Source organism: Tyto alba, unplaced genomic scaffold, assembly GCF_018691265.1.
Source record: "Tyto alba isolate M040663 unplaced genomic scaffold, T.alba_DEE_v4.0 Super-Scaffold_42, whole genome shotgun sequence".
In the NCBI taxonomy this organism is placed as follows: domain Eukaryota; kingdom Metazoa; phylum Chordata; class Aves; order Strigiformes; family Tytonidae; genus Tyto; species Tyto alba.
In genome coordinates this window covers 28,857,418-28,880,517 of record NW_024881318.1, presented here as the reverse complement: position 1 = coordinate 28,880,517, position 23,100 = coordinate 28,857,418, and the positions used below count along the sequence as shown (strand labels likewise).

The window sequence follows — 23,100 nt, the reverse complement described above, 5'->3', positions numbered from 1 at the left end:
TTCAGGACACCTAAAAATATTCCTGGTGCTACAGGGCTCTGAAGCATGCTGTGGAGTATCCTCCCCTCTTCATCTCAACTACTGTAAGAAATTGTGCAGCTGGTTAACTGAGAACACAATAGTCCTGTATCTGGACAGAAATCATCTCCAGATGAGAACTACTTTTCTTAAAAATGCTTTGTACCAAAACTAGTTTATCAAAGGTGTTCAGAGATTCAGATCTAGAAGGGTATAATTTCAGTTCAGCCTGCAGCATGCTGTAGGAGTCACACACTAGGTGCTGGAATGTTTGTACAGAGTATTTGTTTTTGTTCAGATCAGCATGCAGAAGACAATTCAGGCAGCACTGGGCGAGATCACTTTGCAGTGGTTCAGGTTATTCAATCCACAGAGGACCCAAAGTTTTACACCTGGTAAATACTAATCCACCTCACACATGTGCAACAAAGTGCATATGTGCAGTTCCATAGGGTTTCATCCCACTACCGGCCAGGTTTTGCATTTATTATGTATGGATCTGCCTAGGCAGGCTACCTTTTGTGCTGAATTTGGATTCTGTAGTTTCCTTGTTCTCCCAACACCGGCCCGAACTGAGATCGTGTCTGAGAACTAGCAGATAAAGACTCAGGGAAATGACACCGCAAGGCAGAAAAAGCACAGAGTTACCCCTGGAAATCTGCAAACCTACTCTTCACTGGCTCACTAGTTCAAGATCTTGTTAAAAATCACTGCTTGGAGACTGCCTAGGGATAGCAATGACTCAAAGTACTCCCTACCTTGAAAGTGCTGGTGCTTGACCCAGTTTTTGCCAAAAAAAAAAAAAAAAAAGGACATCAATTGAATTCCTACCCTTACATTTCAGCTCACTAGCAACAGGATGCTTGTGGCTCTAAAAAAAATTTGGCTCTAAAACGTAATAATCCAGCTTGCCAGCCGAGTAACTACTGCTTCCAACAGTCCTGTTTGTAAGGTTAACTCGGCCTCTCCTGTCTACAGTTTCCATGATAGCGATGGGATCCTCAATGCTGAAGTGCCATGTCCTCAGCAGCAGCATGGCAGCAGTTCCCTTCTCTCCAGACAGCTTGAGTATTCTTCAGAGACACTCCCCAGTCATTTTCAGTTGATGCAAACTTGTCACTTTTTTAAGGTGTGGTAATCAACCACTGGTCAGGCTGACTGGGTGCTACCCAACCCACTTCTGTTTAATGACAAAGAGTTCACCCCACAAGCCCTGGTCAGAAGGCAATTTAGATCTTTAAGAATATGATTTTAATTTTTTGCTGGTTTATTTGGTAGAAATCAGTGATATATCTCTAACCACCCTTAAGAACAGTCCACCAACATCTGAAAAGCCTGCCCTTTATATTTTTATGAACGAGAAGTTATGCATGTCCCCCAACACAGAAGTTACTATGAAGGCTACTCAGTGCACTTTGATAATGTGATATTGAAAAACTGCTATTTTCTTGCAGGTTTTTCTGTAAGGGTGTAATTTTGGCAAAATGTAACAGCTACTGAGAGCTGAGAGCACATTTTTCTGCTGCATGAAAAGAGGCCTATCAGAAACTTGATTGTAGGTGAGTGATTTTCAGACTAGTTTTCAGCCAGCTCTCATATGTTACATTTACCTAATATCTACTCTAAATCATACTGGCTTGCCTCTCTGCTGAGAACAGCCAGGGTAATACAGCTTCATAGACCTCAGCCTCTACAGTAAGGTACCTGAAATACTAAGACTCTGATCCTTTGGCTGATGAGAAATTTTGAATCCATGTTTAATCTCCTTAAGCCTGAAGAGATATCTATATCACCTATGTATGTATATAGATACAGTTGCATCTTCATTGTTTTTTTCTTTCATTTATTAATAAAGACAAAATTGGATTGCTGCTTACATATACCTCCTTAAAATAGTTTCTGAATACCTAAGAGATTGTATTTCATAGAATCATTGAATGGTTTGGGTTGGAAGGGACCTTAAAGACCATCTAGCTCCAACCCCCCTGCCATGGGCAGGGACACCTGCCACTACACCAGGTTGCTCCCAGCCCCATCCAACCTGGCCCTGAACACTTCCAGGGAGGGGGCAGCCACAGCTTCTCTGGGCACCCTGTTCCAGTGCCGCACCACCCTCACAGGAAAGAATTTCTTCCTCATATCTAATCTAAATCTACCCTCTTTCCATTTAAAAACATTCCCCCTCATCCTATCACTACAATCCCTGACAAAGAGTCCCTCCCCATCTTTCCTGTAGGCCCCCTTTAAGTACTGGCAAGCCGCCATAAGATCTCCCCGGAGCCTTCTCTTCTCCAGGCTGAACCACCCCAACTCTCTCAGCCTGCTGTCATAAGGGAGGTGCTCCAGCCACCTGATCATCTCTGTGGCCTCCTCTGGACCTGCTGCAACAGGTCTACGTCCTCCTTTTATTAGGGGCCCCAGAGCTAGATGCAGTACTCCAGGTCGGGTGTCACAAGAGCAAAGCAGAGGGGCAGAAGCCCCTCCCTCGACCTGCTGGCCACACTGATCTTGAGGCAGCCCAGGACACGGTTGGCTTTCTGGGCTGTGAGCGCACATTGCTGGCTCACACTCAGTTTTCTGTCCACCAACACCCCCAACTCCTTCTCCGCAGTGCTGCTCTTAATCCATTAATTGTCCAGCCTGTTTGTGCTTGATATTGCCCTGACCCATAGGTAGGAGCTCGCACTTGGCCTTGTTGAACTTCATGAGGTTTGCATGGACCCACCTCTCAAGCCTGCCCAGGTGGCTCTGGATGGCACCCCTGTCCTCCAGCCTGTCAAGCACACGACGTTGTTTGGTGTAGTCAACAAACTTGCTGAGGGTGCACTCAATCCCACTGCCCATGTTGCCTACAAAGATGCTAAATATTAGATATTTCCTCCAACAATGTATTCTTTGCTTGCTTGTTTGACTAATTCTACATGAGGTATGATTAAATCTTCCACATCATTTCACAGGTGCTTTGATCTGAGGCCTGAATTTATGGTAACAGAAAAGAATGCTGCTCTCTAAGATGTACAGCACGCATCACCCTTTGCTTGAGAACACAGATACTGTCCTTCCTCTGGCTACTGAACTGTAATTTCCTCCAAACATCTGTGACTCCGGGTATTCTAGATGTAACCCTGATCCTCCTGCATACAGGAGGTTGCTTTGTTACTGACCAGAGAATGTCTGGATTGCCAGAGGCTTTCTTAAATAATTCGGCCTCCAAGGACAGGATGTTAGTCAATGCAGTAACTTTAGAAAAAAGATGTGACTCAATCTTGCTTCTCTGGCAAATTAAATATTTTATTTCCCCAATGTGTCCTTTAATTTGGAGCAGGACAACAATATCACAGATGTGCTGACGCATATTGTCTACTGGTATTTTTGGTGGAAGTATTTTGGGATTGTTACAGCAAGAATTTTTTTTTTGCTATACAAGAGGAGAAATGAAATATCCCAAAGGGCACCAGGAAACCTGCCCTTGGTCTTGGAATCACAAGTGATAAATCATTCCTCTCAGACATGCTTAAGAGCTGTCCATCCTGGTTTACTGTAACCTCCATGTTCTACAGCAGCCTCGGAAACCTGGGAGAGCACTGCAAGCTCTACAAATTCTGAAGTAGGCCTGGCCAACACAAGCATGAAAAGCCACGTCTCGGCGCAGTTAACTTCAGCTGCAGAAGTACAGACTTGCCCCGGACATCTATTTCAGAGCACACCCCTGTCTCCAGGTTTTGTTACCGACGCTGCATTCTTTTGCAGCCTAACTGTAAGTGCAAACTCCTGCCGCACGGCACGCCGCCTGGCGCTCTTGGTAGCAGATCTCTCGAACTATTTGGGTTCCGTCTCTAGCCAGAACTAAGTCATACAAGTGAAACAAGCTCCCTGTTTTCTGCCACAGTGCAGAAAACCACGGAAACAAACCCTCTTCAGGCATCGTTTCCCTGTGAGGGGACGTGTTGCCCGGATGCACCTCCTCCACCCTCCAACGCCTTCTGCCAGCCGGGGGGCGGGCAGCAGCCCTGGGAAGCCGCCGCGGTGCCGGCAGGCCGAGGGCCGCAGGTTTCCCACTCCCCTCCCGCCCCGCCGTGCCCTCCTCCCAGCATGCAGCGCGGGCCGCCCGCGGGGCCGCGCGTCCGCGGGAAGGGGCGGGGCACCGCCCTCCCCCCCTTCCCTCCCCCCGCCCGCCGCGGGAGGGCCGCGAGCGTGGCCGGTGGCGGGGGGGCGCGCGCGGGACGGCCCGGGACCGGGCGGGGAGGGCTCCGCCCATCGCAGTCCGGCGGGGAAAGCGGGGCGACAGCCAATGGGGGAAGGCGTCCCGCGGGGCGAGGGGCGGGGCTACAGGAGGCGGGGCCGGCGCGGAGTTGCCGCAGCGCCGCCGCCGCTTGTAAACAGATCCCGCCCCACGTGACGCGCGCGCGGTACCTGCGCGGGCGCACCGGGCATTGTCCGCCGCGGCGGCCGGTCGGTGACCAGGGGCGGCGGCAGCGCGCTCCCACCCGGAGAGGAGGCGACTTCTTGCTGTGCTGCCTCCCTCCCTCCGTCGCTGCTCCGGCGGGGAACTAGCGCATCCTCCCCGCCTCGGCGCCTTCCCCCGTGCCCCCGCCGCTAAGATGGCTGATGGTGGGCAGTGAGGCGGCGCGCGGGGCTGCGGGGAGCCGTTGCCGACCGGCGCGCGGCGGGCCGGGCCGGGAGCAGGGGAGGGGGAGCGTGTGAGGAGCCGCGCAGCGCCATGTCCGCCTTCGCCCTGGAGGAAACGCTGGAGGCCGACTGGGTGGCTGTCAGGCCGCACGCCTTCCAGGAGCGGGAGAAGCACAAGTTCGTCTTCATCGTGGCCTGGAACGAGATCGAGGGCAGGTTCGCCATCACCTGCCACAACCGCACGGCGCAGCGCCAGCGCAGCGGCTCCCGCGAGCTCCGCCGCGGCGGCCCCGCCGAGGCCAGAGCCGCCCCCAAGGCCGGCAGCCCCGCGGCGCGCAGGGAGGCCGGCCTGCCGCGGGGGCCCTCGCGTCCCCGCCCTGAGCCGGGGCTGCGCAGTTCGGAGCGGGGCACAGCGGCCGAGGCGCTGCCGAAGAGCCCGCCGTGCCCCAAGAGCAACCCGGCCCGGAGGTCGCAGCGGGGCCCGGAGGCGGCAGGTGCCGCCGAAGATCTAGAAGTGCTGGAGATGGCAAAGGAGGAGGCGGCCGCCGCGCTGTCGCTGCTGCCCTCACCGTTGCAGGCGACCGAGCCGGCCGCCCCCGACGCCGAGCCCCCGGGGGAGGAGTGCAGCTGGGCCGGCCTCTTTTCCTTCCAAGACTTGAGGGCCGTGCACCAGCAGCTGTGCTCCGTGAACTCGGAGCTGGAGCCCTACCTGCCTGCCTTCCCCGAGGAGCCCTCGGGCATGTGGACGGTGCTGTTCGGAGCTCCGGAGCTATCCGAGCAGGAGATGGACGCTCTCTGCTACAAACTGCAAGTTTACTTGGTCCACAGCTTGGATACCTGCGGCTGGAAGATCCTTTCGCAGGTGCTCTTCACCGAGACCGACGACCCTGAAGAGTATTACGAGAGCCTGAGTGAGCTGCGACAGAAGGGGTACGAGGAGGTGCTGCAGCGTGCCCGCAGGCGAATCCAGGAGGTGAGGATACTGCATGGTTCAGATATCTACACATTACTGTTACATTTTCCTTACACTGTGACATCTTCAGGCTTCTCTCCCTTAAGTCCCCTCTACGTTTGCAGAATTGATCCATCCAAAGGATGAAAAAAAAAGTACAGGAAAACTCTCTAAAAAAAAAAAAACAACTTTGAGAATCTTAGAAAGAAAATGAGGCTTAACCTTTCCAAGGTCTCTGAGGCCAGGATTTAAGAAGGTGCAGATTTCCCTATTCATCTACGTGTGGCTCAATTCTTTATGCTATGCAACCAAATGTGGATGTTTGTGAAAAAGTATCTGATGGATTTGGCAAGGTCTTGCTCCCAGATTTTTGTTTTTGTGTTGCTTTGCAGCAGGATGTCTTGGCGTCTGAATTTTTCTGTTTAACGGGAGCAGCAACATGTATTTATTTTGACAGTGCAATTTAGGCACTTGAGGCCAAAAAATTCTAGGTTCCTACAGGGCCTGGGTGCTGAAAGTGGTATTTCAAGTGAGATGATGTTGGAATTGGAGTAACAACAACTTTTGTTCAGCTGATGAGTTCTTAGAGTTGGGATTTTAAAAGCAAGTGATCTGGTTCTAGCAAGTATTCACTGTGTTGACGTTGCTAGTGTCTGGCAAGACTTGGATGTTTCAGGACACACCCTCTATCTTTCTCTTACCATATACTGTTCAGACGAAAGTAGTTGAGATTCTCTTAACTAACTAGTAGCATCAGTGTGTGAGGATTTTTTCATATCTTTGTGGGCTGAGGTATGTGAGGACCCAGATTTCCCCAGTGTGAAAGGAGTATTTTATACTTGTGTTTATGTTTCAGTGTTCTTGGTACAGAATGTACCAGGATCTATCTATCTAGGTGTGACTATGTGTATGAATCAGGTTATGGAGTTTTTTATTTTTGCAAACACCATCTAAATTCTGTTGTATGGTTATAGGTCAAATTTGGCTGCTTTGGCTGCTGGCGTATATCCCACCAGTGTTGTTCAAAAATGTGTGGTGGTGAATGTTTTTCTCATGATGGAGTGTGAGAGTATCTACTTCCTGCCTGTTTTGATGACATGGTTTTGAGTCTTTGTAGGATTTAGACCAAGCTTTTCCTTAGTGACTGGAGTTACAGAGTATGAGAAAATTGTTTTATTAATGACGTAATCATAAGAGCATCCAAGTGTAGCATTATCAGGTAAGAGTTCATTCCCAAACTGTTTTGTTAGGGCTTATCACTGTGATTTTTTTCTTTATTTTTTTCATGGCTCTTTAAATGGCTGAATTAATCCTCACTAATTTTGGTATATATATTTGGTAATGAGTCTGACAGTCTTCTGCAGAGAATATGAAAACATACAATCCTTTGCTTTTTTGTTTGACTGCATGAATGCTTGGGAGTGTGTGCTTAGATTGTCTTAACCTTCAGCTCAGCAGTTTTTATAAGAAGCTGAGCAGGACAAGAAAAATTCCTGTTAAATGTGTGGATTTGGGGAACTGGGTACCTAACTCAAAGCATGCGATGTTTTAGATAAAACACTAATTCAGAATTACTGAGCAAGAACTATTTGTTTCTTGGAGAATCTCAACTTCTATTTTTTTAGCACCAGTACTATCGTCAAAAAATAAATCGGCTTTTGATAGGCAGTGCAAACTTCATCCATCAAGTTCTCTAAAACTACCACATCTTACTCTCTGTTAATGCTCAGAACTTGGTGCAAACAAAATAGCAGAGCCGATGTGTATATTTGACTACAGTACAGCCTTCCTTTCCCATGGTAACCATAGTGTACCTAAAGTCAGTACAGCTGTACTTCTGTCACTGTCAGTTGTGTAAATTGATCCTTCTTTAATTAAAAGTAGTTCATGTTTAAGAAAAGAAACCAATAGAATGACCTGCTTGTTCCCTCTTGACTCTCGGGTTTCTCTTTTCCTTACCTGTTAGTGGTTTACTTGGGCCACAGGAAATGTCTTTATTTTAAGTAAATACTGATACTGTTTGTCATTGCAATTCTAAGCAAATGAAGCAATGGATGATGGGTACCATTTGGTATTTCTGAAGTAAAGGTTTCTCATACTTTAAGGAAAACCTGCTGAATCCATACGTCATCTCACACTTTAATTTCTGTGCTTGAAATCTGTTTGTTAGCTGATTGCAGGAATGTTGGATTCCTGCAATTTTAAACGATCTTACCTCTAACAAGAACTTTTGGAGTAAAGAGGCAGTGATTGAGCAGCATTGGTAACAGAAATGGTATCTAGGAGAATAATGAATGTGGAGGGTCTTCATTTATGTAAAATTGTGCAAAAAACCAAGAACCCCAAGACATTGGCTTAACATCTTAAAATGTGGTTTATAATTATTTCTTATATCTACTTTTTTTCCAGGACAAATTCCTTAGTGCAGATAGAATACTACTTGAGAAATGCTTGCAGTTTCTGCTGATTATATTCTTTGGGGTGGAGAAGCAAAGTGAGCAACAAAACCCCTTGTGTTCGTTGTTTCAGCATCCCCCATTTGTCCATCTGTTGATTACATTGTTACACACAAGCCAGTTTATTTTCACAGCAGTTAATAATTGTTGTTTTTTCTAATAGTTATTTTTATCTCTGTCTCAATTATAAACCTTTAATAAGCCGGAAGAATGATGCAACTAGAAACAGATCCAAGATGAGGAAGAAAAATAGTTGTAGAGGAACTGTATGACCGGGAGTTATTTTCTTCTGCATAATTTTCAGGTTTGAAAAAGCACATCTTTTACTTTTTAAATATAAAACTATTAACTCTGGAGTAGTTTAGGAATTTAATTTATGTTAAAGTAAAAACTTGTATCTAAAAGAGCAAATAATTGTTCTACTTCATTTTTGAAAACTAATAAACACTTCTTTGGAGCCCTTGTTCAGGAGGTTTATGCCTGTCTTAAAAAATTCCTCGGTGGTTTAGCTAGAGGTCTAAGTTCCCAAATGGAGACATGATACAGAATCAGTTAATAATCAGATAAAAAGATGTTACTATTTCAACAGAGAGCATGCCACTGAATCCTTATTTGGGATTCCAGTTTCTTGGCCAGTATTTCCAAAAATCTTAAACTTTGCATCTAGGAGGCAGAAGTTCACCTCTGTACTCTTGCTCCTGCCTGCTTCCTGTCTGTTGTTCTTCCTATAACATGAGAGTTTTTCTAGGCTAAGCGTACAGGCTTGTAAATTCTTGTGAGTGTAGTAATATCAAAGATGATGTCATACCTCTTTGCCAGTGTTGTGTTGGCAAAAGGTTGAATGTAGTCACAGTTTTCCTGAATAAAAAGTGGTGCTAGTATAAACTATGATTAAGAGGGTTTGGTGGTTTAGTCATGCCAACAAACACATTTCATTGTATGTTTGTCCTTTTACTTGCTCTCGCATAGCGAGTTGTGCGTTTGGGAAGCCTATCTTTATATTACACACCTACTTCAGCATCTTTGAATGATTGACACCTGTGAATCTCCCTGTTCCTTATAGCTCTTGACATGACAGTCTGAAATTTGGTGAATGATAGTCTGTAGGATCTTGAAGGCAAGTGATAAAGCACTTCTGTTTTCTTGTTGCTCTGTAAAATCTATGAATTCTAGTGTCTGCAGGCAGAATGTTAAAGACCATTTTGCACCTCTGTTCTTTGTGTGTTCTTTTGAATGGCTTTAATGTTACAGTTCTTAAACATTTTAGTGTATGATTAAATTCTGAAGAAATCCTGAGAGCATCTTATTTTCTGTGGCTAACTTAAGACTGCCTTGAAAGTGAGGACTTGATGCTATTTTTAGTCTCCTTCCCCTTTATAGGGGAATAATTTGCTAAGCATGAGAATAGCCCAGAAAACTTCTACCTTGTGTTAGTTGGCCTAATTTTGTTTTGATTCAAGGGATAGAAAGGCCCAGGATAAGTGGAAATAAAAATCCTTTATTTATTTTGTTACAGCAACAACTTGTATGAGAAGAAAATGTAGGGGTTTTTGATAGAAAGCTGTATGGTCAATTTATTTTCTTCTTAAATCATTATGGATGGAATTTTTTTTTATTAATTTTGCACAGCTTAATAGGCAAGGTTGTTTTTTTTTTGTTTTGCATGACATATGATTGTTAAATCACACAAATTGGTGAGGAATTGGTTCAGTTATAAATCATAGAATTTCACATTTCTTGCTTTCCAAGGGTGTAGTCATGTATTCTGTTTACATCAAAATCTAAATAATATCCATAGGTTAATCTTTTGTTTTTTCAAATCTGTTCTAATATTTTAGTGAAAAATAATATTCAGGGTTATCTCGCTAACTAGGAGACTTTTATTTCCTTGCTTTTGGCCACATGCATTCATTTCTAAACTAAATGTGTATATAGTAGGTAGCGGGGCACTGTACCAACAATACAAGTTTTCTAAAGGTAAGGTAACCTGATGCTGTTCAGTGATCCACTGCTAGACACAATTTGATTTAAAGATTCAACATAAAACTCCAAAATATTTAAAAAATAAATAATATAGAACACTACAAAAAAGTAATTTGTGTTTCAGTAACGCAGAAAAATGCTAGTAGTGTTTCCATCAAAACCAGTATAGCATCTTTCTGTGTAAGAAAGAAAGAAAAATGAATCCTGTATAAGAAAGGAGAACACTACTTCAGATTTAACTTTGAGAGCACAGGATTAAAATAAGATATACTGTGGATTTTTTTTTTTTTCCTATTGACATGAGTAGGGAAGAGTTAAGACTAGCGCTGAGCGTTCTGGAAATTCAAGCTATTTTTGTTTGAATGCTTCTTTTTACGTACTCATTATTTGTAGTGTTAACACTTGTTTCCAGTAAAACTGCTTTGATTCACTGCTAGATACTTCGTGAATAGGCTGTTTAAGTACTGGACCAGTACTATAAGTTAGTACTAACCAAAATATAGTATGGCAACAGCTGTAGGGTATGCTCTGTAGAACAGGTAGGTAACCTCCAAGTTTTTAGGAGATGCCTACGTGATATTTGTACTTTGGCTAGTACTTCTGTTGCTGTCCAACTAAAGATATTTTCTTAGTGTTTCTCCTTGTCAGTCATTGTGTTTTTATTTATCTAATTTGCAGCTGTGATTATTAGCAGTTATTTCTGATTGTTACAAACTAGTCCTAAGTTAATAAATATTTTAAAGGCTTGACATTTTATGCATTGGAAGTTCACAGCTGACTCATTCTGCAAGCATCAAACCCAATGGTAAGGATACTGTGATGCATTTTCAGATAAGCAGAATTAAATGTGGAGTAGTTCCCCAATTGCCTTGCCAAATAATAAAAATCTTAAGTCACGTGGGTATTTTGTTTCCAGTGCTTCAGTGAGTTTATGCCTGGTGTTCTGTATAGGTAAATCCATGTTAGAAGTTAAACACTCGATGATGACATGATACTGCTTGAAGGTGTGGAAGTAAGGTAGAGAGGGCTGTATCACTTGAGATTCTTGGATCCTTATAGCAGCAAGGATAATTAAATGTGGTACAACTTAATCACATGGTGGACTCAGAGTTGCTGAAAGACTAAGTTGTGATTATATACCATTTTAAAATATGTGCTTTAAAATGGCTTCTAGGAATCCTGTATTTAAAGGACATTAGACCACATTACCACAGTATTTGATTCTCTCTAGTCTGTGTATTAAAACTTTTAACTCCTAAGCAAAATAACTGTTTACCTTTTAATTGGAAATATTTTATCTTTTATCCTTCCATTTCATATTTTCTTGAGTAAGTGTTTATTTTTTCCTACTGCCCTTCCTTTTTACTTCTGTTTTATAGGTAGCAGCAGATTGTTTCAGAGATTTATAGACTTGTGATGGTAGGATAATTACATTTTTGTTTGTTTTTGCAAACATTTTTGTGTTGTCTCTTTTCCAGACCTAGTATGGTACTTGTTTCAGACTTCAAGTAATTTTTTCCCTGTATCTGAAAACAGTAGACTGCTTAAAATAATGTACATTTCTTTAAAACATGGACAGATTATATATGTACACAAAGAAAAGGACAACTGCTTGAAAAATTAGGTCTTCCTTGACAGAACTTAAGTCTTACATGGAGAATAAGAGTACATTATCTAGAATATAGCAGTACTGTTCAATATGACCCTTAGTAAGCTTGGACTTAAGTTTTAGAAACTGAGAACAACAGCTTGCTGGTCTCTGTTCATTTCCTTATCCAGATACCTGTGAGGAAAAAGAAGAGGAAATAAAATGCAATATACGATCTGCTTAACTGTTTAAACTGGAATTGGAGAACCATTTATGTCTTGTAGTTGGGGGAGTATTCTGCTGATGAGATTTTTTTTGATATTGCCATTCAAAAATTGAATTTTTTTGTTTCCTTAGATGTAAACATAGATTTTCCTCTCTTTCTTGTTTAATGTTATTCTAGCTCATACGCAGTTGAAGCGTTTTCATATGCCAGAATATATTTAAGAGGTGTGAACAACACATGTAATAAACACTCTGTAACCCATTGTGTTCCTCAGATTTAACAGCTCACTTAATTTCTTAGCTCTTAGAGATGGTGTTGGGTTGTCTTTTCTTCATGTTTACCTTTATTTTCTTGCATATTTTTTCTCATTTCATTTCCCCCCCTCCCCCCCAGCATTATTTTCTTCAATTGAATGTCATACATTCAAGTCAGTGCCTTTTAAAACTGCTTTCTTAATACAGTAATATTTTTTCTTCTGCATTTCTGGCTGGGATGGTATTACCCAGGCAAGTTTAGCATTTGAAAGTAGATTCATTCTAATCACGTCATCTTTTTACATTTCTTTCTATAATATGACAAGACACTGCTCATAATTAGTGAGGTTTCTGTTCTTCTTATATGTAAATATTGCTACAGCAGAGCTGAACAAGGCACTGAAAACCAGTGGTTTTAAGAAATGGCTGAACCTACATTTTTTCCTCTTTGAGGAGGTGCTTTTAACATTGGTTTTTTAGTATCAGTAGAAACATACGATTGCAGTCTACAGGTTATTGCTTACTGGAGAAATCTTCAGTCAGAGTGAGGACTCAGTCCAAATAAAGATACATCTGCAAAACTTTACCTTTTCAAGAGGTGAAAACTTATCCTCAAGGAATATAGTAGAAAGGGAAGATAGGATAGGAGAGGAAAGAAGAATGATGATATTCTTAAGATGCACTAAGATAGATATTACTAAGATACATAACTCAGTGATGTTATGTATCTGTATCTGAGCCCTTGCTGAAGACTACTATCTGCTAAATAGGCAATAGAATAAGGTGGGTTTGTGGCATGTTTGAACCTGTTCCTTTGGTGGTTGAGAGTATCTTCTAAATAGGCTCAATTCTCTTCCTCCTTTATTTTCTCCAGAGAAGAATCAACTATTAATTTTTAGTGATACTATAATTTTACTCTGCGTAATTCTGTAATGCCACACTGTATTTTTTTTTAGTATCATAAAAAATCAAGAGAAGCAAGTGAGCATGTATTGAACTCTGTAGAGGAACCTGCACCTAGAATCTATTCTGCAATTTTGGGCAACTGAAGTACTCAGGAGTTGCCAGTAGTATCATAGAATCATTGAATGGTTTGGGTTGGAAGGGACCTTAAAGACCATCTAGTTCCAACCCCCCTGCCATGGGCAGGGACACCTGCCACTACACCAGGTTGCTCCCAGCCCCGTCCAGCCTGGCCTTGAACTCTTCCAGGGAGGGGGCAGCCACAGCTGCTCTGGGCACCCTGTGCCAGTGCCTCACCACCCTCACAGGAAAGAATGTCTTCCTTAGATCTAAGCTAAATCTACTCTCTTTCTATTTACAAATGTTACCCCCTCATCCTATCACTACAATCCCTGACAAAGAGTCCCTCCCCATCTTTCCTGTAGGCCCCCTTTAAGTACTGGCAAGCCGCCATAAGATCTCCCCGGAGCCTTCTCTTCTCCAGGCTGAACCACCCCAACTCTCTCAGCCTGCTGTCATAAGGGAGGTGCTCCAGCCACCTGATCTTTTTTGTGACCCCCTCCTCTGGACCTGCTGCAACCGGTCCATGTACTCCTTTTGTTGGGGCCCCAGATCTGGACACAGCTCTGCAGGTGGCGTCTCACCAGAGGAGAGCAGAGGGGGAGAATCCCCTCCCTCGACCTGCTGGCCACACTGCTCTTGATGCAGCCCTGGGCACAGTTGGCTTTCTGGGCTGCGAGCGCACATTGCTGGGTCATACTCAATTCTCCATCCACTACTACCTCCAGGTCCTTCTCCACAGGCCTGCTCTCAATCCAGTCATTGCCCAGTCTGTATTTGTGTTTGAGATTGCCTCAACCCACTTGCAGGACCTTGCACTTGGCCTTGTTGAACTTTGTGAGGCTTGCATTGGCACACCTCTCAAGGCTGTCAGATTTATATAACCTGTAACAGTTACATTGTTTCTTCGCTCTTTTCCAGAAAACAAAAAAGGGAAAAAAGCCATAGTTAAAGTAAATTATATTTATTTTTAAAATATTTCACAATTTAGTGTTAATTTGCTATGTAGTAAAAGCTTGTAAATAAAATAACCTCCGGTTGCAGACATTTTACTGTGTTAAAGATTAAGTGTCCAGAAGTTTTGTGTGAGAGTCCAAAAGAATGATGAAGAAAGAATTGTTGTGCCCTAATAGGAAGTAATAGTGAGATCTCATGAGAAATCTGGTGGTGATACTTGCTAGGGTATCAGTTAGTCTTTAAGAGTAATTGTTGAAGCCCTTGCATATCTTGAAATAGAATTATAAAAATAAAGAAAATAGTCCAAATTTGCTGGGCAGGATATTGGATGATCTCATAGTATCTTCCAGTCATAAGCTGTGTAAATAATAAGGAAATGTGGGTTTGTTTTAATTAGTTTGTTGTTGTAACTTGCCCAGTTTCCATTTTCTGAAGAATTTGGGCCTGGAAAGTAAACCAAACCATTATGAGTTTATCTGAAAACTTCACAGAGAATTTTAACACACATGTTAACTTGAAACATCTCCACAAATGTCTCCTTGTTTACTAGCTCTTGTGTGTCAGCTGTGTCCATTACTACTAGTAACCTCTTATTATAGGCTCATTTGTGCAGTTTGGATTTTACTTCTGGATTAACTCTTCTAGTTGTAGGTTAAAAGGTGTTTTGATGTGAAGACAGCTTACCTGGCAAGCTAGATTTTGCAAATAATCCTTTGGAGCTGTTCAGAGTAGATGTAAGTAGAGTGCTGGTGGCATATCTGCCCATGACTCCGCTTACCAGTTGCGAACGTTTTGGCACAGGTTGTTTTCTGTTAAAAACCTGATACTGGTAAGATCCTATCTCTGGGTTTCCTTTCTATCTGTTATTTACTGTCTGTGGTATTTATGTAATAGAAGTTATCAAATGTGTGGAAATTTTTTTTTTTCTTTGTCATAACATATGGGCCAGACAAATATTACCCATTTAGAAAAATCTGAATGCTTAGTGGACTTTTTTGGTCAAGGAGTTGTTCCTGGAAAGGTGTTACAAAACACTTCCAGTCACTCAGCAATCTTTTTTACTTTTTCTGAAAGTAAATTGATTACCTCTGCTTTCTAAATGCACAAATAAACAAAAATTTCCATTATCTACTGTGAGAGTACTTTTCAAAATGCATTTGTTAACAAATGTTTATATGACCTGTTGGAAAAAACACTATGATAGTGGTGTGAGGGAACTGGATAGCATTTTTTTTCCTTTGAAAAATGTTGTTCAAATAATCAATTAGCATTTGTTTGTGATTACTTGCAGACATTTTATGTGGGTCATCTAAAATCAGTAGTAGCACAGCTTTGCATCATGACTTGTTTTAAGCTACTTTTGGGAGAGATTATTGTAAAAGATTTTTCAATAACTTAGGATCATAGATTATTATGTTAAAAGGAACTTCTCTGAATTTTCTAGTTGAATCCCATGCTTAAAATATAACTAATTTTGATAAGGGCTTTTTTGCTTAAAAAAAAAAAAAATGACAAACAACCCAAACTTCAAATAATACTGTGTGCTTTACATCTGTTTTAAGGAAATCTTAAAAAATAAAAGGAAGCAAATGTATTAATTCAGCTGTGAAACTTCTGAGGGAGAAAATCTGTAGATTGAGAAGTTTCTGAAAGGTTATGATTTTTCTACAAATAGCACTGTGGCTTCAGAGCCCAAATTCTTCAGCCTTCAATGATGTAACATTTGTTTATAATCATCATATGTCAGAATTTTAAATTGTACCATTTTGTCACTTCAGAATAGTATAATTCAGTAAAAAATCCATATGTGGGAGGAGTTTAAAAAAATCCCAAACTACTTGCAATATTGTAGCTGTTTTGGAAGAGTTGAATTAATAGGTAAATGGTACGTATTATTTCAACTATGTTTTATCATGCTGTTTTATCATGTATGAGTTTTATTTCTCCATAACATTTAGACTGTGTGTTCTTTCCCCTTCATTTGTCTGTTAAACCAGAAACAAAACCGACCCAAACAGGTAACACCACAGAATACAAGTCTATGTTCAACTGATACTAATACAGATTGCTTTTTGTCTGAAATGTGCTGTTATGAAAGTGGTTTAATAGCTTGTTATTTACATGACATTTGCTGTTAGAGTAAGAGGAAAAATAGTGTGCAAGATACAGGATTTCAGTATTTCCTTGATACCTTGTTTAGCCTTTTGTGAGTAATAGTGGGCTGCAAATGTGTTCTTTCTGTTGGGCTTTTTTGGATAATGCACTCAACTTTTATTAAAAAAAAAAAAATTCTAGTTTAGAAACTTTAAAAATTGCATTTAGTCATGCAAAATGCTGTTTCCTTCTTAGACCTGCTTTTCTGTGATTTCACCATTGTATAAGGTGCTGTAGAGGCTGAAGCAGTGTTGAACTAGATCAGCCTTGAGAAATTAGAGGGCTGTTTGGGTTACCTATCAATTGTTATCCAAGGTTTAAAGGTGGTTCATGAGGCACATTGTTGAAGGGAGCTGAAGAACTGGATCATCAGCTTGCTGGTGCTGAAAGAGGGGGGATCCTATCACTTTCTGTCTTCCTCCCTTCATCTTTGTGTTCTTTCCTGTTGTGCTGCTCTGTCCTTGTGGTGTGCTGATTCAACTTGGTAAATTAATCCAAGAGAAGCTACAGAAATAGCTTTCTGCCAGATGCTCAGTTAGTTTGTTGAAGGGTCTGAGAAGTATCAAAGCCGATGCAGTGGAGGAAGAGGGCACCTGAGAACAGAAGGAACAAGGGACCGGGGGTGGAGTTGGAAGAAGAGAAGAGGGAATGGGAACTGGGATCTCTTTTTCATAGGAGCAAGCCATAAGCTCAGCTCAGCTTTAAAAAGTAAATTCACTGGTACCAGTGCTTTGAATTTGGTATTGTCACAGTGCTTTACCTGCTTTGAATTAAATTTTTTTTAAAGGCTAACAGAGCTATCAGACATTTGAGAATATCTGCTACCATGCCAAATGCATTGTAAAACTGGTAAGAGTACTAATTCAGTGCTTGCTGATAAGATTCCCTTAGTTGACGTCAGAGTGAAATTGATTATGCCTCTTAAATTTTTTTCTTCCCACCAAAGGTTCACGTTTGTTTTCATAAAAGAACATTAGCTCTTTAGCCGAGTGGGTGTTTGGCTAGGCCTGTATCCTGACATTGCAAACCTTACACAAAGAAGGGTTTTAAGAGTAGCATTGTAATACTTGCTCAGTAAATGTATTCATTGTATGCAAATATTGGTTTTAGACAGCTCTCAGTTTTTAGGCTCTTGGATATGTTGTCCTGACTAATAGCATAGTTCAGGAGAGTAGAAGAGGAGGATATGTGGACCAAAAGTTAAGTGTCCATGCTGTGCCATAAAATACATTATGTAATACATGTTCTCAGTCTTCTGGCTTTGGGCTTTTTTTTTGATTGGACACCTGCAGAAAAAAATTACTTAGAACTCATTAGGACATGTGTAAAATAAGCTCTTTGCCAAACCTTCAGGGTGAGGTGTTGCCTAGAAGACTTTTTGTTCAGAGTTACCATGTTCCAACTGATCAGTGATTCATTAGTGACTTTATCTTTTAGTTATTTTGCCCCCTTGCAAAGGGAGTCAGTCCCAGAGTGTCATAATAACTTTGAAATACACTAAACATCTATTTTATTCCTCAAATTACATAACAATGTAAATACTTATTTTTGTGTTACTAACACCAGAAAAAAAGCCTAGCTTTGTACTCCTGCACAATGAGTGCTCCTATGCAATTAGCCCTTGTAAGCTATGATTTTTGTAGCTATTTGTGGCTATGCTATTCTGTGTAATATACTAAATACAAATAGGTGTTTTTTATAGGCACTCATATGGGATGATAGTTTATCTCAGGAGTGCCACAGGCCCATTACCCAGTAAGGTGATCAGACAAATACCATCTTAAAATAAAAGCAACTTTACTGTGATGTTACACATACGTTTGTCTTGTTTACAGAGAAGGAGATTGATAATTTTTAATTGCTGACATCTCCCTCTTGATCTTCCAGAAAAGATTGTTGTCAGAGTTGGCAGCTTTAGGCCTGAGTCTTGTGATATTCCAAAGTTATATATATAGATACAGTTCTGCTGAGATTTCTATTTAGAATTTTGGGTGGGAGGAGAGGAGTTGCATTGTTCAGTAATGATGCGTACATGGAAATGTTTTGGCTCACTTAGATACATTAAAATGCTACTTAAATTTTCTTACCCACTTCAGTTTTTTTTTTCTTTTCTACGGTCTTGTATTACAGGCAGTGTATTGAAATTAGGTGCATTTTGGTAGGCAGTGTAAGTGAACTTGACAAAAGTAATTGTTATTGTTCTAGGAGCTGTTAACCTAAGTATAAGTGAAGATAACTGATGTGAGTGAGAAGAGGCCAGGCAATCTGTAGTGTGCTGGTTTTAGCCTTCTGGTGTGCTCTCTTATAGTGGGTTGACCTTGGCCATCAGGTGCCCACCAAGCTGCTCTATCACTCCACTTCCTCAGTAGGACAGGGTAAGAAAAAATGACCAAAGTCTCATGCATTGAGATACGGACAGGGAGATCACTCAGCGATTACCATCACAGGCCAAACAGATTCAATTTGGGGAAGCTAATTTAATTTGTTGTCAATCAGATCAGAGTAGGATAATGAGAAATAATAAGAATACCTTGCCCCCAGCCTGCCCTCTTGCCAGGCTCACCTTCACTCCTGATTTCTCTACTTCCTCCCCCTGAGTGGTGCAGGGGAATGGAGAATGGGGGTTGCAGTCAGTTCATCACACGTTGTTTCTGCCACTCCTTTCTCTTCACGTTCTCCACCTGCTCCAGCATGGGGTCCCACCTGTGGGAGACAGTCCTCCATGAACTTCTCCAGTGTGGGTCCTTTCCACAGGGAGCAGTCCTTCAGGAGCAGACTGCTCCAGCATGAGTCACCCATGGGGTCACAAGTCCTGCCAGCAAACCTGCTCCAGCGTGGGTTTCCTAGGGGGTCGCAACTTCCTTCAGGGTGCAGCCGCCTGTTCTGGCATGGGGTCCTCCCCAGACTGCAGGTGGAGATCTGTTCCACTATGGACCTCCCTGGGCTGCAGGGGCACAGCCTGCCTCACCATGGTCTTCCTCATGGGCTGCAGGGGAATCTGTGCTCCAGTGCCTGGTCCACCTCCTCCCCCTCCCTCTGCAGTGACTGTGATATCTGCAGAGTTGTTTCCCTCACATATTCTTACTCCTCTATCCTGGCTGCTGTTGTGCAGCAGTTTTTCCCCCTTCTTAAATATATTATCCCAGAGGCTCTACCACCAGCGCTGATGGGCTCAGCCTTGGCCAGCAGCAGGTCCCTCTTGGAGCCGGCTGCATTGGCTCTGTTGGACATGAGGGCAGCTTCTGGCATCTTCTCACAGATGCCACCCATGTAAACCCCTTCTACAAAAACCTTGTCACCTACAACCAGTACATCTCTGCATAGATGTACTGAGGTACACAGGCTCTCTGCACACAGGTAAAAGACTGTGTTAAACAGGGTTTAAAGAGGAATAATGGGGCTTGCTTCATATGAGCAGGTCTTCAGAGGCCTAGAAGACATGTCTTCTGGAAGTGTTCCTTTTTATTTCTTGTGTTTTAAACAGCCTGTGTTTTACTTTCCAGTGTCTTTTTTTTGGGGTTTTGTCTTGTGTGCATATGTGTTTGCTGTTTGTTTCTTAGAATAATTGCAAACTTTGATCTTGTTTGTCATGTGTGCATTTGATTTTATTATTTTAATTAGCTTAGCCATTTAGGAAATTGCCCTGAAATCCAGAAAATAACCTTTGTAGTGCATCAGCATACACTTCCAATTCCCTATCTTCATAAACCTCATCGAAAAAATAGGACATTTTTGTGCAGTCAGTAGGTTGTTGGTTGCTTTATGTACCAAATATAAACTGTGTGGTTTCCAAATTAGTTTAATATGGACTTTATTCATTTTTATCTTTTAATCTTAGGAAGTTAGACAGATGTAGTGATGATTCTGGTGTGTCTCATGTTGGGCAGTATTACCTTATTTCTTTATGCTATCCCAACTCTATATCCATCTTCTGTATTCTCTTAGATGATTTCTGCCACAACAGTAAAATACATTTTAGATCTGTATTGGAGAGTCAGGCTTTGGTCTGTTACTGGGGCATTCACCTGCTACAATAATGCAAATGGTCTTTTTGTACTACAAAGGTAAGGATTGTTGATGCCAGTGCAGTTGTGCAAACAGAAAGCTAAATGTCCTGGCAAGGCTTCCTCTTAACCACACACAACAGGTGACATTTAAATACAGGACCATGCATGTGACAGACAAAAGTAGTTTGCCTATAGTACAGATTTCATGTAGTTGAGACTCCTCCTCATTACGAGGAAGTGTAGGAGTATGCTTTTAACAAGACTTTTTTTGTCTGTTTAAAGATAGCTTAAAGAGAGGGAGAATAGAAACAGTTTTAAGCACGTTCTGATATAAGTTCAGTTTCTAAAATTTTGCATACAAATTTTATGTATTCTGGAGCTTTACTTTGGAACTTGTCTGGAGCTCATTGCAGACTGTTGCAAGTGTATCAGCAGAAGGGTTTGGTATTTTACTCTTAGGACTGCTGTTTAGCAGAAGGGATGGAGTATCTAAAAACTATTCTATTTGCAATACTCTACTTCTCTCTGAAAACGACTATCCTTAATTTTGCCTGTGATATTAAATGTGCACCTTCAATTACAAATCTTCAGCATTATTCTTGAAAATGGCAAGTAATACTGGTAGGCTTCAGGGAATCTAAATATATAGGAAAACAAAGTATTATGTGATTACTACTATTCCAAAAATATGAAGCAGCTTAGGAAGAGACTGAAAAGTATCTTTGTGGCCTGTTTTAGCTAAAAATGGGTGTGTGTCATATTACGATATTTCTGTAAAATACAAAATATAAAATAGGAATAACAGGGAAAGTTTTGGGAATAATAGCAAAGGAAATGTAAGACTTGACTCTTCAATGATTTAAATCAAGCTTTGGGTTATGCTCCCAACTGAGGTCAACCTGCACATAATTATACTTTCTGCTTTAATGCATTTAAAGCTTCATGGAAAAATTATATATAAAAACATACTGAAGACAGAAATAATCTTTGTTGTATAGTTAAAATATATGTGCTGTAAAACTGAAAAAAACGTGTTTACTGCTGGTTAGAGTCTATCTGCATAACAGCTGCCTAAAATATATGGATTCATTTAGTTGTGAACAATGTAACATCTGTGAAACATGATTCTTAAAATAAATGCAGTATTCAATGGGTATAGCTCTAGTCAGGTCTGTACAGGATGTTACTCTACCCTCCTCCACCCACTTATTTAAATATATTGTGAAAGTCAATTCATACCAAGGCTGTTGAAGTAAATGAACAGTAATACTGAATGTCTGTGTTGAGAAGTAATCATGAGTGAGGCAGAAGGCATGCCACAAAAATTGTTCATGGCTTTTATGCTAACAGATTGAAAACTGCATGTTTTTAAGGTCCCAGGTTTGTTTAGGCATTTGGCCAGTCTAACCCACGTTTCCATCTTAGTAAATGATATTAGCTGAATTTTCATGTTTCTAATTGTTGTGGTTTGAGCCTGGTCAGCAGCCAACCACCACACAGCCACTCTCTCTCCCTTCTCTTCCGGCAATAAGAAGGGACAGAGAGCCAGGCTTGGGGTTGAAGATAGGACTGGGATGGGGAGAAATTCCCCTTTATGATCACGAGCAAAAGGCAGACTCGTTAGGGGAAGAAAAAAAGAACATACATTTATTACAGATACTAACAACAACACTTAACAGAGTAGGACAGTGAGAAGCATTGCCACATCTTGAGAACACCTTTCCCCACCCCTCCCTTCTTCCTGAGCTCAGCTCTGCTCCCAATATCTCTACCTCCTCCCCCCAGCACCGCAGGGGCAGGGAATGGGGGGTGCAGTCAGTGCTGCTGTTGCTTCCATCTTCAGTGGGGGGAGCTTCTGGAACTTCTTCCCCCTGCTCCATCGTGGTCCCCCTCTCACAGGAGACAGTCCTCCACAAACTTTCTCCAACATGAGTTCCTCCCACAGGCCGCAGCGTTCCACACTGCTCCATCGTGGGTCACTAACTTTCCCCGACTGGATTCCCTCCCATGGCTGCAGCCCTTCCCGAGCTGCTCTGGCATGGGAGTCCCCCGCATGCTGCAATCCTCCCAGTGCTGAATTACAGCAGCGGGGCTGCCTTTTCCCACAAGACCCCAGCCTTCTTCGGGCACAGCACCTTGATCAACCAGGTGGAAACCACAGGCCACAAATCAATGTCTGTTCCACCGTAGATCTCCATGGGTGGCAGGGGGGTGCTACCCTGCCGTCTCCCCACAGGATACAGGAGGGTCTCTGCTCCAGCATACCTCCTCCCTCCTTTCTTCCTCAGTTCCTCCACTGACCTTGGTGTTCACGCAGCTGCAGCAACTCCTCCTCACAAGTCTGACTCCTCTTCACCACGTCCCTTCTTAAACACATTATTGCAGAGGCGCAGCTGATTGGCTCAGTTTTTGTGCAGAGGTGGAGCTGACTTGGAGCTGGGGGAGCTTTGAGAAGCTTCTCACAGGGGGCTGCCTCTATAGCCCCTCACCTGCTACCAGATAAAAACTCCACCACTCACTCAACCCAGGACACAAACACAGTGTATTGTATAGATACTGCCTGTGTGAAAGTTGGAATGTACACAGTTAAACTATCTGTGAATCTGTTGAGGGCCTGGTTTGCCTTATGACATTACTAATTCAGTGGATTCTATGCTAGACCCAGCGTTATTGTTATCTGATAGTCAGGATACTGTCTGGGTGATAGACAGCTAAAAAATGCTTCAGCTGACTTTAATCCAGAACAGGAATGCTTGCATCGCCCTGCTTTATAGAGTGAAGTGGGAGAGGTCCTCTGTGCCACCAGCTTAGCACCATCTGTCTTCTGTGTCAGTCCTTTAGGAGTGGTGACAA

General features: G+C 42.2%; 1 protein-coding gene across 3 annotated transcripts in view; it reads left to right on the top strand.

Moving 5' to 3' along the window:
- The first annotated feature begins 4,346 nt into the window (after positions 1-4,346).
- The window catches only part of JMY (junction mediating and regulatory protein, p53 cofactor), a 74,386-nt gene continuing 55,632 nt past the window's right edge, over positions 4,347-23,100 (top strand). For all 3 annotated transcript variants that reach the window (XR_006166683.1, XR_006166682.1, XM_033009041.2), the window contains exon 1: positions 4,347-5,620. Coding sequence is in view for 1 of the 3 variants with exons in the window: in XM_033009041.2 (XP_032864932.2) it covers positions 4,739-5,620 (882 nt within the window). In the remaining 2 variants the exon portion in view is untranslated. The remainder of the gene's footprint in view (positions 5,621-23,100) is intronic.